Here is a 13,977-nt window from a genome sequence, read left to right on the forward strand (position 1 = left end):
TGGGGCCAGCCTGGGCTGCAGAGCTAGTTCCAGGACAGTCAGGGTTGTTACACAGAAAAACCCTTGTAGCATGAATTCTAATTGGTCTTCATAATAAAAACCCAAAGTCAGGCATAGGATTTAATGCTAAAAAATCAGAGGAGCAGAGCAGTCGACCACTAGAGAGTTCTTACCTCTCCCAATGCTCAAACCAAAGATCCTGTCTCTACTAATCCTCAGACTGAATGCTCTCTCTACAAAGACTCAGACTGCAACCATTTCTGTGAAGACTGCAGACTGCTTCTCAGACTGACTGCCTAGACTACCCTGAGCTCCTGTCTCCTCCCGCCTTATAGTCCTCTCTCCACCCAGCCACATCACTCCTGTCTCCACCTCCCTAGTGCTGGGACTAAAGGCGTGGGATCCCAAGTGCTGGGATCACCTTTGTGTGAGCTGTTTCTCTTTTAGACTGGATCAATTTCATGTCGGCCAGGGTGGCCTTGAACTAACAGAGATCCCTCTGCCTCTGTCTCCCAATTCCTGGGATTAAAGGTGTGAGCCTCCACTGCCTGGCCTCTAGTAGTTTAGCTCTGCACTCTGGTCTTCGGGCAAGCTTTATTTATTAAAATAAATATACAAAAAGTATCACTACAAACCCTGTCTCGAAAACAAAGAAAATGGATGCTTACTATGTTGTCCAGACTGCTTGAAATTCATGATCCCCTACCTCAGCCTCCTGAATGCTAGGATTCCAGCCACATATCTGGTTAATATTTAAAAATATAAAGCGGGGCCAGGTGGTGGTGGTGCATGCCTTCAATCCCAGCACTAGGAAAGCAGAAGCAGATGGATCTCTGTGAGTTTGAGGCCAGTCTGGTCTACACAGCGAGTTCAAGGACAGGCTCCAAAGCTACAGAGAAACCTTGTCTCAAAAAAATCAAATAAAAATAAAAATGTAAATCAAGTATCTGGAGAGATGGCTCAGAGGTTAAGAGCATTGGCTACTCTTCCAAAGGTCCTGAGTTCAATTCCCAGCAACCACATGGTGGCTCACAACCCTCTGTAATGAGTTCTGATGCCCTCTTCTGATATGCAGGCATACATGCAGGCAGTACACTGTATACATAATAAATAAATCTTTAAAAAAGTAAAGCAAGAAATTATAAGCAAGACTGGAGAGATGGCCATGGTGGTTATGAACACATACTGCTTTTCCAGACAACCCAAATTTGATTCCCAGCACCCATGTCAGGCAGTTCACAGCTGCCAATGCCTCTGGCTACCTGGACTACTTTACACATTACCCACACAGGCACTTACACATAGAAACATAATTAAAAATAAAATAAATTTTTTAAAAAAATATTTTATATGTATTGAGTCTGTATCACATGCTCAGGGAGGCTCTCAGATGCCAGAAGAGGATGTCAGATCCCCTGGAACTGAAGTTACAGAAGATTGTGAGCCATCGTACGGCTGCTGGGAATCAAATCCATGTCTTCTGCAAGAGCAGTAACTGCTGATGCATTTTTCCAGTCCCCTAACATATACTTGTTTTTAAAAAGAAATTATAAACAAAGTTGGATATGATAGTACATGCCTTTAGTCACTGAACCAAAAAAAAAAAAATGGCTCAGTGGTTAAGAGCATTGGCTGCTCCTCCAGAGGACCCAGGTTTAATTCCCAGCACCCACACGGTGGTTCATAACTGTCTATAACTCTAGTTTCAGGAATCTGATGCCCTCTTCTGGCCTCCATGAATATCAGGTACATACATGATATATATACATACATGTAAATGAAACACATAAAAGTATATAAGTCAAAATAAATAAATTTAAAACCAAATATTTGAGGCAGAGTCTCACTATGTAGCTCTGGCTGTCCTGAAACTCACTCTATAGACCAGGCTGCTCTCAAACTCACAGAGATCCACCTGCCTCTGCCTCGAGTGCTGGGATTAAAGCCATGGGCCACCTCACCTGACCAACTTAAACATTTGAAAAAACAAAACAAAACAAAACAAGGAGAGGCTGAAGAGAGGGTTCAGAGGGTAAGAGCCCTGACGGCTTTCCCAGAGCTCCTGAGTTCAATTCCCAACAACCACATGGCGGCTCAGAACCACCTGTATTAAGATCTGATGCCCTCTTCTGGCCTGCAGGTGGACATGCAAAGCACTCATACATAAAAAATATAAATTAAAGAAAAAAGGAAATTAAAAATGAAATGGGGAAAGTTAAAAAGGAGGTTGGACTAGGCATGATGGTGCACTCCTTTAATCCTAGCACACAAGAGGCAGAGGCAGGCGGATCTCTGCAAGTTCAAGACCAGCCTGGAACTTGCTCTGTAGACCACCTGTCTCTGCCTCCTAGTACTGGGATACTCAGTGAGCCACCACCACCTGGCAAAAAAAAAAAAAAGAATTTTTTAATTAGAAAAAATTAGGAGGTTGAAATAAAACAAAGATACTTCTACCCATAGATATTCTGTTCTCTGAAAAACAGAAGTGTAAATCAGGAAGCACTGGTCTAGCTGGACCAGTCCAACAATCCACTCAAGGAAGTGTTGTGTCATTTGTTTGGAAACTGGCGCAAACAGGCCCAAAAATTTTCTGTCCATTGTAATGTCCAGGTCAAGAGGTAAAACTGTTGACTTCAGTGAATACAAGATATCACTAGAGTCTAGAGACTTCTCAGAAACTCAGTTCCTGAGATGATATCTCCCCAGTGACCTTCCTCCTATCAGTCTGTCCCCAAGTCGTGTGTGTGTGTGTGTGTGTGTGTGTGTGTGCACGTGGGAGAAAGAGGGTGCGTGTGTGTGCACGTGGGAGAAAGAGAGAGAGACTGTGTGTGTGTGCATGTATGTGTGCATTTGAGTGCAGGTACCTGTAGAGGCCAGAAGAAGATTTATCAGATTCATGGGAGTGGACTTACAGGCCATTGTGAGTCACCTGATTTGTACTGGAACTGAACTCTGTCCCTTGGGAGGGCAGCAAGCACTCTTAATCCCTGTCACCTCTATAGCCCCTTATTCTTCTGTTTTTGTTTTGTTTGCTTTTGAAATATAAACTCTTTGTACGGCCTTGTCTGTCCTGGAGCTCACTCTGTAGACCAAACTGGCCTTAACTCACAGAGGACTGCCTGCTTCTGCCTCCAGAGTGCTGGGACCAAAGGGCTACACAACCTTACCTTCCTTTTCATTTTATTTTACTTTTTTTTAAAAGATTTATTTATTTATTATGTATACAACATTCCTTCCATGAGTGCCTGCAGGCCAGAAGAGGGCACCAGATCTCATTACAGATGGCTGTGAGTCACCATGTGGTTGCTGGGAATTGAACTCAGGACCTCTGGAAGAGGAGCCAGTGCTCTTAACCTCTGAGCTATCTCTCCAGCCCTTTATTTTACTTAGGTTTTTGTTTTGTTTGGTTTTGTTGGTGGTGTTGTTTTTGTTTAGTTTTTTGTTGTTGTTGTTTGTTTGTTTGTTTTCCTGAGACAGGGTTTCTCTGTGTAACAGCCCTGGCTGTCCTGGAACTCGCTTTGTAGACCAGGTCAGTCTCGATAGCTTGGAATTCAACAACATAGTGATGATGAAGAAATATACTTTTATCTGCATGCAATAGGATTCGGAGAGAGAACCTCAGGCAGGAATTGCAGCACTGTCTCTCTGAGACACAGTTTTGGGGAATTTCAGGGTGACTCACAGTGCAAAGGGTTCTTTTGTTCTTTAGTTTTGTTTTGTTTTTTTTAAACTAGGTACACTCTGATAAAAGCCAATGTACTTTTCATCATTTTTTAATGATATGCATGTGTGTGCATCTATATGAGTGGGTGTGTTTATATATGATGCGTGAGAAGGTCAGAGACATCAGGAGCTGGCGTTAGAGGCAATTAGTTTCAATCGCCTGACCTCAATGCTAGGAACAAATAGCGGGTCCTCTGGAAAAACAGCCTTCACATTTAACTACTGCACTATCTATTCAAACCCTCCCCGCCCCCACCCCCCACTTTTTTTTAAGATAGCGTCTTACTGTAGCTGAGGTTGGTCTGGGAATCATTATGCAACCCAAGTTGACCTCCAATTTGCAGCAACTTCCTGCCTCAGTCTCCCAAGTGCTGGTTGTCTGCTTCAAATCAAACACTGATCTCCTAAGATTAAGGATACTGGGGACCTCCAGCAATCCTTCCCGGCCCTGCCCTGAGAAGGATTCATCTCAGAAATGAAGTTTAGATTCACTGCAACGCAGTAGCGAGACACTCAGTGCTGGGTCACAAGCTGAGTTAGTGGTATTTTGAAAGTTCCTTTTGGCTGATGGCCTCTCACTGAGTCTGGTTTCCTGCAATTATCCCAGGTCTCTTTAAACCCTGATGTTTAACTCTTCCAGCGGGGACCCAGCCACACTAGAGAGGCAAGCAGCGCCATCGCGAGGCAGCTGCTGCTGGCGGCAGGTGCTGGGCGGGGGAAGAGGGAGGGGAGCGGACTGCTCTCCCCTGAAGTTCACACAGTCCGACTCGCGTGAGTTGATTAAAGCGTATTTTGTTCGGACTCTTCCAGTCCCCCCCCCCCCCCGCCCCCGAGAAGGGGACTACGTCTAGCACACCCAAGTGTATGGGCGAACCATTCAGGTTAGTTCGCGATCAGAAGGCGGCTCATTAAATGACTTTTAAACGTTGCACACACCAAATCATCACGTTTAAGTTACATATCTTCCATTGAGTTTGCTAACGTGAGGAGGACGGGGTGGAAGCCAGATGTTTAAGGTTTTGTAAATAGCGTAGCAAGCCTGGCCAATAGTAAGAAAAGACTACAAGTTCCAGAATGCATTCATCACTCAACTCAAGGCGAGGTCGCGGTTGCGGGACCCTTGCCTGCTGGGAATTGTAGTCGGCCGGCTTGTTTGTGATGCAGGTGCAACTTGGGCGGGGGGGGGGTGGGGGGGAGAAGCGGGAGTAAACTCTCGCCACGTGACATTGGAGATCAGGAGGTGGCTCTGCCTACGCGTAGGAGCTGTGATTGGCTGACTGTAATACGAACGACGCCACTAGAGGCGGGCCAAAGATCAGCGCAGGCGCAGAGCGTTGCGAGTCTCGGGACCCCAGTGGGAGAGACTATGGCGCTCAACAAGAATCACTCAGAGGGTGGCGGAGTGATCGTCAACAACACTGAGAGGTGAAAACCCGGCGGAAGGATCCTGGAGACTCGAAGGGCTGGTGTCGGTCACCGTGTGCGGCGGGCGGTGGGATGTGGTGGGAATGGAAGGAAATTGATGGAGCGCTGGGGGAAGGGGTGGCAACGGCCGGAGGCGGGGCTGGAGGACCGGAGTGCTGATCAATCAGCTGGGGTGCTGATCAGCTGGGGTGCTGGGTGGGGGTGGGGCAGCAGGATGGTGTCAGGGTTTGGGGCCATGAGTGAGGCCAAAGGGTGGTTTCTTGAGCCCCCTTCCCAAGTGGTGTCGTAAAAACAATTGCGCTTTATTGGACATTTACTAAGTTGTTACTACGCGGCAGCCACTGCGTCTGTTCTGTCTTAGATAGATAGTACTTAATCTTGTGCCGCAGACACTATTATGTACATTTTCCGGGTAGGCCAGGTCAGGCCCAGAGAGGGGGAATAACTTGTCTTAGCGCTGTGAGGAATTGAAGGCAAGTATCTTGACCCCACAGACAATAAGCTTAGTTTCCCCTTTCTGGTCTTCCCGTGTATTCCAGAACTTCTCAGATTCCAAGAGAAAGGCTGAGGCCCTAGAGGTGGAACTAAGTGGCTGTCAGCTGCTCAACCCAGTGCCTGACACCAGCGGGCATTGTGAAGACTTGTCTCTTGCCTGGATCTCTTGAATTCCTTATGGCCTAAGTCGGTCCCTAGAGCAGAGGTCTCTAACTTCAGGTTTCTTTTTTCTCTACCCTCCCCCGCACTATCTACTTTTTCTCTCCAACTTTTGGGCCCTGTCGACAGCTTCTCTTTTCCCCTTCTTTGGACATTGGAAATCAGACTCTCCGGACTTGGGCTACACAGGCTTGAATTTTCTCTTGAAGACCAAGGGAGGCGTGGTGGAGGGCAAAGCCGACACCCAGCTTGGGACCCGTCACTTGGGAGTGTTTGATGAGTCAGAGGAGAAGGTGCAGGTTGACGCAGACTGGATATGCTGATTTTGTCCCCGTAGTTCTTGGCAGGTTCTGGCCAGCCCAGCATGTATCTGGAGATCACTTCTCTCACCAGAGCTGGCCTCTTCCATTGTGTTGGTTCTCTGTCCTGTGTTGGTTCTCTGTCCTGTGTTGCCACTGCACCAAGAAAGGATATTTGGGATGAGGAGGAGACAGACGAGTGAAACCGTGTGAACTTGGAGCTTTTTATCATGAAATCTGAGAACTTACGTTGTTCTTTGGTGAACTTCATCCAGTGCCTCGGTTGGGCCAAGTACCTTGACGCCATGCTGACCGCCTCCTCCACTACCACTTTCTCTGGTTTTTGAGCCGCAGTTTCAGTTCAGTCAGGTTGGCCTTAAACCTGAGGCCGCCCTACTTCAGGCCTTTGAGTGCAGGGCGTTCAGGCATGCAGCACCACCACCAGCGCTATTTGATTTCATCATCTGAGAGTGGTTTTCCTTCTCTTAAATTGGGTCTTTTCTAGAAGGTATCTACCCGCCACCCCGGGCCTCAGCACCTAACTCATAGCTCACTGCTACCAAATAGGATTCTGGGAAGAACTTCAACCTCACTTCTGAAATAGATGTATCAGTAATAATTGAAATTTAAGTCCAGTTCTCAAACTTTAATATTTAAACTAGTGAACATTAATCTTTAATTCACAAACCACTGTTAGAGATAAACACTGTGAACTCTTCCCCGGGAATTGAATACTTGTGCGTGTGCACACGCACACAAACACACACACACACACACACACACACCTATCTCAAGGGCTTTATGTACAGGCGTTTTCTGTAGCTCCAGTTGAAGCTTGGATTTAAGGGGCTGGGAAGATGGTTCAGCAGTTAAGAATACATTCTCAGCCAGGCATTGGTGGCCCTCGCCTTTAATCCCAGCACTCCAAGAAGCAAAAGCAGGCAGATCTCTGTGAGTTCAAGGTCATCTTGGTCTACTTAGTGAGCCAAGGCTGTCACGCAGAGAAAACCACATACACGCAAAAGAATGTTTTCTCAGAGGACCCGTTTAGTTCCCAGCATCCATGTCAGGCAGCTCACAACCATCTGTAACTCCAGCTTCAGAGGATCCAATGCAAGGGTAGAGTCATTCTTTGACTTTATTTGTTTATTGGGGAAGAACCCAGAGCCATGGCCATGCTAGGCAAATCCTACTGAGCTACATCTCCAAGTCCCATTAGACTCATGTTTATATAGTCGGGATTCTTTGTTTGTTTGTTTTGGTGTTGTTTTGGTGTTTTTTTAATATTTTTATGGTTTATTTAACTTTATTTTATGTGCATTGGTGTGAAGGTGTCAGATCCCCTGCAACTGGATCTTCAGACAGTTGTGAGCTGCCATGTGGGTGCTGGGAATTGAACCTGGGTCCTCTGGAAGAGCAGTCAGTACTCTTAACCACTGAGCCATCTCTCCAGCCCCTGTTTTGGTGTTTTTGAGACAGGGTTTCTCTTTGTAGCTCTGGCTGTTCTGGAACTCACTCTGTAGACCAGGCTGGCCTCAAACTCACAGAAATCCACCTACCTCTGCCTCCCCAGTGCTGGAATTAAAGGCCACTGCCAGCTCTATTAGAATTTAAAAACAGAAAAAAACAAAAAACACAACAGTCAAAGACCTGCGGCTGTGACTCGGGTGGCAGAGCTTCCCGAGCCTGAACAAAACCCTGGGTTCCTCCGTCACTCACAAAACCAGCGTGGTGGTAGAAGTCTGAAATCCTGGCACTTGGGAGGTGGAAGCAGGAGGAACTTAGTAAGCTCGAGGCCAGCCTGAGCTTTGTGAAATGCAGCCCCAAAACCCCCTGAACTTGAACTGAAGAGAAGGCCAGGTGTTCTAATCCAGCCGGAGATGAAGATGGTTCTCTCCCCTGGTCACTTGGGGCTGTAGGCCCAACCTGTTCCTCTCTGCTGCTGCACTGACAGTTTCCTCGAAGTCCGAGTCCAGACCATCACCAGGGCTTTGTCTTCTCGTCACAGCATCCTGATGACCTATGATCATGTGGAGCTCACATTCAATGACATGAAGAATGTGCCAGAGGCCTTCAAAGGGACCAAGAAAGGCACCGTCTACCTAACCCCATATCGGGTGAGTTGTGCAGCACGTTAGAGCCTCTGCGTTCAGATGTCACGTGTGTCTCTCCCAACCTTGGGACACCAGTGGCCTCCGAACCCTGGGGGAAACTATTGCTTTGCTCTGCCTGTTTCTCTGTCACATGACCCTGAACCAGGCTCTTTGCGCTGCTTTCCTGACCTGGGCCGTGCAGATTCACAAAAGTCTCTCTGAGGTCGGAGACAGCTGCTGCGATGACTTGCCTGGAGGAGCCCTCGAGGCTCATGTGCACAGTCAGAGCTATGGCTGTGGTAAACAGGATGCAGTGGCAGGGCCACAGCCTCCAGGCTGGGCACAAAGCCCAGCAGAACCCTGCAGAGTGAAGGATGCCAGGCTGCAGAGTCGGCCTCGCCTGAGAATGAGCCGTGTGGGCTCTGAGTAATACAAAGGAGTAGTTGAGAAAGGGGCGCCCGCTGGCTGCGGCTCCCCACCCGCGAGGTGTCACGACGCAAGCGCGCGCGCACGGCTGCAGGGTGTGACAACCGCCCCTCTAGAGGCGCTCATCTGCTGTTAGGTTGAGTATCTGGTGGTTTGGAAACCCAGGGGTTGACCCACGTGATGGAAGGGGAGGACGTCCTCTGACCTCTGTGTGTGCACTGTGGTGTGGGCACACCCACCCACACACCTGTATCATAGATGAATGTGATTAAGAGAAAAGAAACTGAGGGGTTTTCCAGATGTGGGCCAGGAGAGTTCTGTGGCTGTTAGGCAAGTGTGACCTATAGGAAGTCACAGTGATCCCTTCTCCTGGACCCTTGTGCTGCACTTTGTTTGAGCTTACATTCTGCCTCCCAGCTTCAGGAGCCTGCCCTGCCGGGCACCTAGCATAGCAGGCCCCTCCATGGATATGCCACATGGGCCACCCTCTTAGTTTCTGAAATGCTAATGGTGTACCCTCACCCTCTGCAGCCTGCAGGTCCCTCCTGTGCACACCTGAGTCGTGTGTCTCCAGGCTGAACCTGGGCCTTTTACTTTACAGCACCTGGGAGGGGCTATGTGGCTGGGCTCCGCTGCCTGCACTGGCGCTAGGAACAGACCCAGCACACGGAAAACGGGTGGGAAGCAGGGCTAAGCTGGCTAGGTTCTCGCGCTGACGGCCTGGTTGCCTGTCCCCTAGGTCATCTTTCTGTCTAAGGGGAAGGATGCCATGCAGTCCTTTATGATGCCCTTCTATCTGATGAAGGACTGCGAGATCAAGCAGCCAGTGTTTGGTGCCAACTTCATTAAGGGGACAGTGAAGGCTGAAGCAGGAGGTAGGTGACGAGGGACCTCAGGGACGCGATTGGCTCTTTCGTGAGACGTTCCGGACGTCTCCGACTGCCTCCTGGAGAGCCCTTTTCAGACTCGTTGTCCAAGCCTCCCCCTTCCCAGCCATGAATTAATTTCAGATACCTGGGCTAATGGCTGAGTGGCACACGTGGGTTTTGGTTGCCAAGAGCTGGGAAAATCAGCCTTACGTTCAGAGCGTGAGCCCAGCAGAAAAATTAAAATTAAATATGCTCTGTGCTCATTTCCCCCCGGGAAGGCCCAGGTTTTAGATTTGGGAGAAGCTATGTCCCATCCTAGGAGGAGCCTTCCATGAGAGCCAGGCTGGCAGGGCCCTGCTTTGTGGCCGACTCCCAGACTCCAGCGCGCTCTGTGTCAGCCTCAGCCCTCTACACCCTGCCAGGCTGGAGGGACCACGTTCTTCTGTCTCGAGGCCTCTTCCCAGGAGAGTTCTACCCTGAACCTCCATGTCAGTTACCAGGAGAGCTGCCAAGGCTTTGCTGGTGGTCAGGAGAAGCCTCCCTCCCCTCCCCCTTGTCATTGGCTCTGCAGTCAGCCATGTAGCCTGGCAGTGTACTTGGCTGTGGGTGGGGGAAAGCCCTGTTGAGATGAAACCCACGAGCAGGAGTCAGGCCGGCCTGCAGCACCAGGTGTTTTGTGGGCTACAGGCAGAAGCCCTGCCCCTTCCCGCCAGCCTCCCTCCTCAGTGTTGGATGATCTCCAGAAGAGGATCTCCAGAAGCCATCTCTCTGAACGGAACCTGTTTTCTCTCTCTGTTCCTTCACTGTCCTTGTCCCTTCTCAGGTGGCTGGGAAGGCGATGCTTCCTACAAGTTGACCTTCACAGCAGGGGGCGCCATTGAGTTTGGGCAGCGGATGCTCCAGGTGGCATCTCAAGGTATCCTAGCTCTTAAAAACAGCGGGTGAACACACCTAACACCTAACATGTGGGTTTCTTGTTTGTCTTTTTTTTTTTTTTTTTGATAGTAAGCACCAGGAGGTAACTATCTGGGCCCAGCTGACAGGACTGGGAATTGGGAAAGAAACCTGTGATTATCGTCTGTGGGTTTCCTCTGCCCATAACACGCGTACAACATTTTGACAGAAATGTCTGAACTAAAAAACAAACAAAAAACCCAACTGTTAGAGTACCATCCAGCAGCCATCATAAATTATCAAGCAGTGTGTTCAACATTTGTTCCTCTCATTCTTCAACCCCCCAACCCTCCCCTCCACCCCTTACCCTCCCCTCCACCCTCCTCTCCACCCCTTACCCTCCCCTCTTCACTCTACCCTTTCCTCTACCCTCTCCCCTCCCTTCTTCCCCCTCCTCTCCCCTCCACCGACCAACCTCTCCTCCACCCTCCTCTCCACCCACCACCCTCTCCTCTACCCTCCCTTCTACCCCCACCCTCTCCTCCACCCTCCTTTCTACCCCTTCCTCTCCCCTCCACCCACCACCCTCTCCCCTCCCCTCCACCCACCACCCTCTCCTCTACCCTCCCTTCTACCCCCACCCTCTCCTCCACCCTCCTCTCTACCCCCTCCTCTCCCCTCCACCCACCACCCTCCCCTCCACCCCCGACCCCCCTTTACCTCTCCATCCACTTCCCTCTCCGGCTCCTGTCCTGTTGCCTTCTGGCCTCTTTTCCCACCCTCCCCTCCCCACGTGGTGACCTAGGCAGACCCAGTTGGGTAAGCAGTGGAATGGTTGCAGGGCACATCTGTGGGCACAGTCCTGGGACCCATCAGTTCTGAGGCAGGCAACACTCATCTCTCTCTCCCCTTGTACTTATAGCCTCCAGAGGTGAAGCCCCTAATGGAGCCTATGGGTACCCTTACATGCCCAGCGGGGCCTATGTCTTTCCCCCGCCAGTCGCCAATGGAATGTACCCCTGCCCTCCTGGCTACCCCTACCCACCGCCCCCACCTGGTGAGTGTGTCCTTTGCTGCCCAGCCTCTGCCTCCCCACCCACCCACTAACTACACCTTCAGGTTGCAGAGGGGAGATGTGCCCTTTCACCTACTTTAGACCCAGCAGACACTGGAGAGTTGAGAGGGCACCCCAAGGAACTGGCCTGGCCACTCCCAGGAGTAACCTTGTGAGCCCGTCTCTCTCACTCTCTTCCCAAGCAGAGTTCTATCCGGGACCTCCCATGACGGATGGAGCCATGGGGTATGTACAGCCCCCACCGCCACCCTATCCTGGGCCCATGGAGCCTCCAGTCAGCGGCCCCAGTGCCCCCTCCACTCCTGCAGGTGAGGCCCTAGGCTGCTAGCCGTCCTTCAGGACCAGCTGTCTCCTCAGGGTCTTACAGAGAAGCCCACAGGATGGCTGGAGCCTGCTGAGACCCTCCAGTGATGAAGGGCCTCTGGTGGAGAAGAGCTGCGTTCCACGGGCTGGGTGGGGTTCAGTGAGGTGAGCCTCGGCCAGCAGTGACCTTGGGCTGAGAAGGGTCACCCTGTTTGCCTCAGTGTTCTCTTATACAGATGGTCACCAGAACCACCTGATAGACTCATGCCAAGTAAAGGACAGTGCCAGCACATGGCAGGTGCTTAGGAAGGTCACGGAAGCTTTTGGTGGTCCGAGTCACCAGCGCCGGCTGCCCTGAACTCAGGCGTGGGGGAGGGGGTCGTCCCTCATCGCCATTCCTCCGTGTGTTTGTTTTTACAGCTGAGGCTAAGGCCGCAGAAGCAGCTGCCAGCGCCTATTACAACCCAGGCAACCCACACAATGTCTACATGCCCACGGTGAGTGGGGTGAGACCCTCTGCGCTCTGCGTCCCGCAGCCTGGGATCTTGCAGTGGGTGAAAGAGACCACAGCTCATCCTGCGATTTCTCATGTGATCTTTGTTTTCTTCCTCTAGAGCCAGCCTCCACCGCCACCCTACTACCCCCCAGAGGACAAAAAGACCCAGTAGACCCTGCCCACTTCCCTTCCTGGGCCTCCCATGGAGCTGCATCTGGGACTTTGGGAGGCCAGGGAGGGCCCTGATCTTCCCAGGCCTGATTATAAACAGTTACCAGGAACCAGCCCTGATGGAAGGCTGGGACTCCTGGCCTCTGCGAGGCGCCTCCAGCTTCCCACACTAGCTCAGCCCTTGGCGCTGCTCCGTCTAGCTTCCTTCTCACCATTTCTGGGGCTCTCAGGAGCACAGGGTGACCCCTTGTTCCTCACTACAGTAGCTCCTTCCCGCAGAGGGACTCTCTGGCCACTCCTCCACAGTCCAGCCCCCTCAGCCTGATGGCCATTGTACTCCATCTTGGGCTTATCAGAGCAGCCTTGGGTCACCCCCGTGGACCCTGCCAGGCCGTGTTCACATTCCTTCCCCCTGGTATGTGCCTGACCCTGGAAGGCCACTGTCCCAATGTGTGATCGGTCCACATTCCCTTTAGCCAGGCACTGGCCTCAGTCACAGCCTGTTGCCCCCCAGCTTTGGGTGTTTCACCCTGAGCCTCCAATAGTTGGCGGAATCAGAAGCAAAGGCACGGTGGAGGAGGAAACCCCTCGGTGGAGTTCCTGGGAATTAGTTCCCCTTTGTCCTGTTCCCTTTGCCAGGGGTCTCTCCACAGGAGTGCTGGAGAATGCATGTCTGTCCAATGAGGCCATTTGGTCTGGGAACGAGCACCTCCAACCATGGGACCTGACACCTGCCATCTGCCCCTGTGTAAGCTTCATGCCCCCGGATGTATTAAGATTTGCTCTTGTTCCTGGTCTGGTCGCAAAATGAGGAGATGGTTATTTAAAGAGAATTCCCTATTTATTTGACACAGAAAAATCCAGTTAATATATTAATGTGAAATAAACCCTGTTTGCACCTTGATTTGTTTGCTACAACTGTGAAATATAGTAAAATGAAGTAACTGGACACTATGACTCTGTGTGGTGACCAGGGTGAGGACTTCCGGGAGGAGGGGCTGCCGGGAGGAGGGGCTGCCGGGAGGTGGGGCTAGAGATCTGTTTCCTGTTGGTGAGTAGAGGTGCATTTGGTTCCCAGCCTTCCTACAAAGGCCCCTGTATCTGCATGGGGTGGTCCGTAATCTCACCCACTGCCAGCTGGGGGCAGGACAAGGCCTGTATCCCATCTGAACTCCCGATCTCCTACCGAGCACAGGCTGGAAAGCCAGCCCAGGCCTGCCAGGACTCTGGTGGGGAGTGTGGCTGGGCTGGTTACTGCCACCAGACCGAGGGGAAGAAGAAGGTAGAATAAAGCTAAGCCAGGCCTGCACCCCACTCACTGTCAAGAAACTGTGGGAGATCCCAGTACTGAAGGGCCCTCTCCTGACCAAAACGCTCCCCCAGACTGCAGCAAGGCCTTGCCGCCCACCCGCAGGACCTCCCAGGGCTAGGGAAGGAGCACCCTCCTGACCATCAGCCGTGGGCCTGAGCTTCGTGTCCCTCTGTCCCTCCCTGGTTAACACCAAGTAGTCCCATCCCGCCCCTGGAATGTCACCTGTGGGGTGGAGCC

General features: G+C 51.2%; 1 protein-coding gene across 3 annotated transcripts; it reads left to right on the forward strand.

Moving 5' to 3' along the window:
* Positions 1-4,988: 4,988 nt before the first annotated feature.
* Wbp2 (WW domain binding protein 2) lies at positions 4,989-13,382 on the forward strand. 3 transcript variants are annotated; one of them, XM_087909759.1, is made up of 8 exons: positions 4,989-5,148; positions 8,110-8,218; positions 9,360-9,495; positions 10,313-10,405; positions 11,306-11,440; positions 11,644-11,766; positions 12,182-12,258; positions 12,376-13,382. In XM_087909759.1, exons 1-8 carry the CDS (start codon positions 5,090-5,092, stop codon positions 12,427-12,429), a joined length of 786 nt encoding a protein of 261 aa, XP_087765885.1. In that variant the 5' UTR covers positions 4,989-5,089; the 3' UTR covers positions 12,430-13,382. The 3 variants fall into 3 exon arrangements, with proteins under 3 accessions (XP_087765885.1, XP_087765888.1, XP_087765887.1); XM_087909761.1 differs by lacking the exon at positions 4,989-5,148 and adding an exon at positions 5,689-5,848; XM_087909762.1 differs by lacking the exon at positions 11,306-11,440.
* The last annotated feature ends 595 nt before the right edge of the window (positions 13,383-13,977 follow it).

Source organism: Myodes glareolus, chromosome 9 (genome assembly GCF_982192425.1).
Source record: "Myodes glareolus chromosome 9, mMyoGla1.1, whole genome shotgun sequence".
Classification (NCBI taxonomy): domain Eukaryota; kingdom Metazoa; phylum Chordata; class Mammalia; order Rodentia; family Cricetidae; genus Myodes; species Myodes glareolus.

Coding starts and splice junctions, on each gene's coding strand:
- Wbp2 (XM_087909759.1), top strand. CDS start 5,090: ATGGCGCTCAACAAGAATCACTCAGAGGGTGGCGGAGTGATCGTCAAC. Junction 5,149..8,109: donor ATCGTCAACAACACTGAGAG/GTGAAAACCCGG, acceptor TTCTCGTCACAG/CATCCTGATGACCTATGATC. Junction 9,496..10,312: donor AGTGAAGGCTGAAGCAGGAG/GTAGGTGACGAG, acceptor GTCCCTTCTCAG/GTGGCTGGGAAGGCGATGCT.